The sequence below is a fragment of the Quercus suber genome, unplaced genomic scaffold, assembly GCF_002906115.3.
Source record: "Quercus suber isolate HL8 unplaced genomic scaffold, Cork oak 2.0 scaffold_1897, whole genome shotgun sequence".
NCBI lineage: Eukaryota > Viridiplantae > Streptophyta > Magnoliopsida > Fagales > Fagaceae > Quercus > Quercus suber.
The window spans coordinates 1-2,371 of NW_027071243.1; the positions used below are offsets into that span (position 1 = coordinate 1).

The 2,371-nt window shown below is 35.8% G+C and overlaps 1 protein-coding gene across 1 annotated transcript; it reads left to right on the top strand.

Annotated features, from left to right (window-relative positions):
* The first annotated feature begins 6 nt into the window (after positions 1–6).
* Positions 7–2,156, top strand: LOC136066107 (anaphase-promoting complex subunit 2-like). Its single transcript, XM_065769972.1, has 7 exons — positions 7–116; positions 222–423; positions 555–669; positions 974–1,056; positions 1,589–1,708; positions 1,864–1,952; positions 2,030–2,156. The coding sequence occupies exons 2-7, from the start codon at positions 295–297 to the stop codon at positions 2,139–2,141; spliced, it is 648 nt and encodes a 215-aa protein (XP_065626044.1). The 5' UTR covers positions 7–116; positions 222–294; the 3' UTR covers positions 2,142–2,156.
* The last annotated feature ends 215 nt before the right edge of the window (positions 2,157–2,371 follow it).

The window sequence follows — 2,371 nt, forward strand, 5'->3', positions numbered from 1 at the left end:
AATGCTGGGGATAGCCTTCTTGAAGAATTAAATAGAGATGAAGAAAGTCAAGAGAATACTGGTGTTGATGATGATTTCATCACCGATGACAAGCAAGCATGGATCAATGCTGCCTGGTATGTTTATGCTATCATGGCAATGGATGATATGTAACTTAGTTGTACCTTTAAGCTTTCCTTGTCAGTTGACTGATATATGTCTCCATGAATTCTGCCTGTCAGCTGGGAGCCTGATCCTGTAGAAGCTGACCCATCGAAAGGTAGTAGGAACCGGAGGAAGGTTGACATACTTGGAATGATTGTTGGCATAATTGGTTCAAAGGACCAACTAGTCAATGAATATCGTGTTATGCTGGCTGAAAAGCTTCTCAACAAATCTGATTATGACATTGACTCAGAGATACGTACTTTAGAACTCCTCAAGGCAGGTGGTTTGTATATTGGAGTCTTTGATCTGTTTAATTAGCTCTCCTGGTTGTAGTTGACATTTGGCATTCTCTTTGTTGCATTAGAATTTTTCGCCTTCATTTTCATGTTGGTACTGTCATCCTGCAGATACATTTTGGAGAGAACAGCATGCAAAAATGTGAAATAATGCTCAATGACCTGATTGATTCAAAGAGGACAAACTCCAATATAAAAGCGACCATTGCTCAGACCCCTCTGACAGGTAGCATTTTGAAATTAGGAATGAGATAAACTATGATTAGGTGACACCTCATCAAATTTGATGGTGCTGCACCCATCTTCACATTCCATGGCAAGAATACTTTCCATATCCAAATCATTCAAATAAATCTACAAACTATGATGGATGGCATTTTGCTTGAATAAGTGTAGTATTATGATTTATATCTTTCTTTAGTAGTTTTTGGGACTACTTGTGCCATGATTGCCAATAGGCCATCTTAGTTTCTTATGATCTATTCATTTATGAAAAAATTTCAAGTAACCTTTGGTGAATAAATTCTTAGGGGCTGAGCCGGGGGCGTCTGCAGTGTCAATGGATATTCTTGATGCTACAATCATATCTTCTAATTTCTGGCCTCCAATCCAGGTATAGAGGTCACCACTGCTATCATTGATATCAATCATTTTAAATTCTGGTAGTTGGAAAAGGCATGATAATTTACGTGATCTTTGTTGACGGTCTCCTGCATGGGGTTTTACTAATAGTAACTCCGTTCAGTCCATTGCTGATTTTTTTTTTAGCCGTTGCTGTTTCTTTACAGAATAATTTTTTTCTAATTCTTTAGACTCCTTTGTGTTCATTGTACATGTGCATTAAGTAGTTTTATTTCAATAAATTTTTTCTTTACTTATTAAAAAAAAGGTTTTCTGGCAATATTACTTGACGTGCTATCTAAAGATAATTGGGCATACTTACATGATTTCTCATTTCTGCTATCACACACACTCTCTGCTGTCTCTGCATGAAGTATCTGTTTACACCAACACTATAGACCTATATCTGTCCCTTGCTAACAATATATATACTTTGGTTAAAATTTCTTCTTTTCAAATGACAATTTCATTTTTCCTTGGTGACAAATTATTTTTGCTCTATTAACCTTGAAGAAAATTTTCAGGATGAGACCCTTAATGTGTCTGAGCCTGTTGACAACCTGCTCTCTGATTATGCAAAGAGGTTTAATGAAATTAAAACCCCTCGTAAGCTTCTATGGAAGAAAAATCTTGGTACAGTCAAGGTATGGTTCAAAATTATAAAAAAATGCAATCTGATACACACACTGATATTTGGATTACTCCCATGTTTAAACAAAGCAAAATTTGTCCAGTTTTCCTTTATATCTGTCCTGAATCGGTTAATCATTCACTTTTTTTATTTATCATGGATGTGCAGTTGGAGTTGCAATTTGAAGATAGGGCAGTGCAGTTCACAGTAGCACCTGTACATGCAGCAATTATTATGCAATTTCAGGATCAAACGAGGTAACCATGGGAATTATCTGAATGCATTATATGCTATTCGTCAATATTGTAACCGCATTTGTATTTTCTACTTTCAGTTGGACCTCTAAAAATCTTGCAGCTGCTATTGGCTTGCCTGTAGATGTACTCAATCGAAGGATAAATTTTTGGATAAGCAAGGTATCTGATAACAGTCACTTACTCAATTAGTGTTGGACACTTGATAGATCTAATGAAAACTCCTGGATTGCTGCTGAACATACATGACCAATTCAATGATTCATTCTAGTAAATGATCGATTAGTGTTGGACACTCAATAGATTTTTAATAGCTGAAAAAAAATAAGGCTTACTTGCTTGGTTCAATTTCCTTTACCTCAGAACTTTCCACATTATACTGGCAATGGCAACAATCTTCTTTTATTGACTTTGTGGTTATT

Coding starts and splice junctions, on each gene's coding strand:
- LOC136066107 (XM_065769972.1), top strand. CDS start 295: ATGATTGTTGGCATAATTGGTTCAAAGGACCAACTAGTCAATGAATAT. Junction 424..554: donor GTACTTTAGAACTCCTCAAG/GCAGGTGGTTTG, acceptor GTCATCCTGCAG/ATACATTTTGGAGAGAACAG. Junction 1,709..1,863: donor AAAATCTTGGTACAGTCAAG/GTATGGTTCAAA, acceptor ATGGATGTGCAG/TTGGAGTTGCAATTTGAAGA.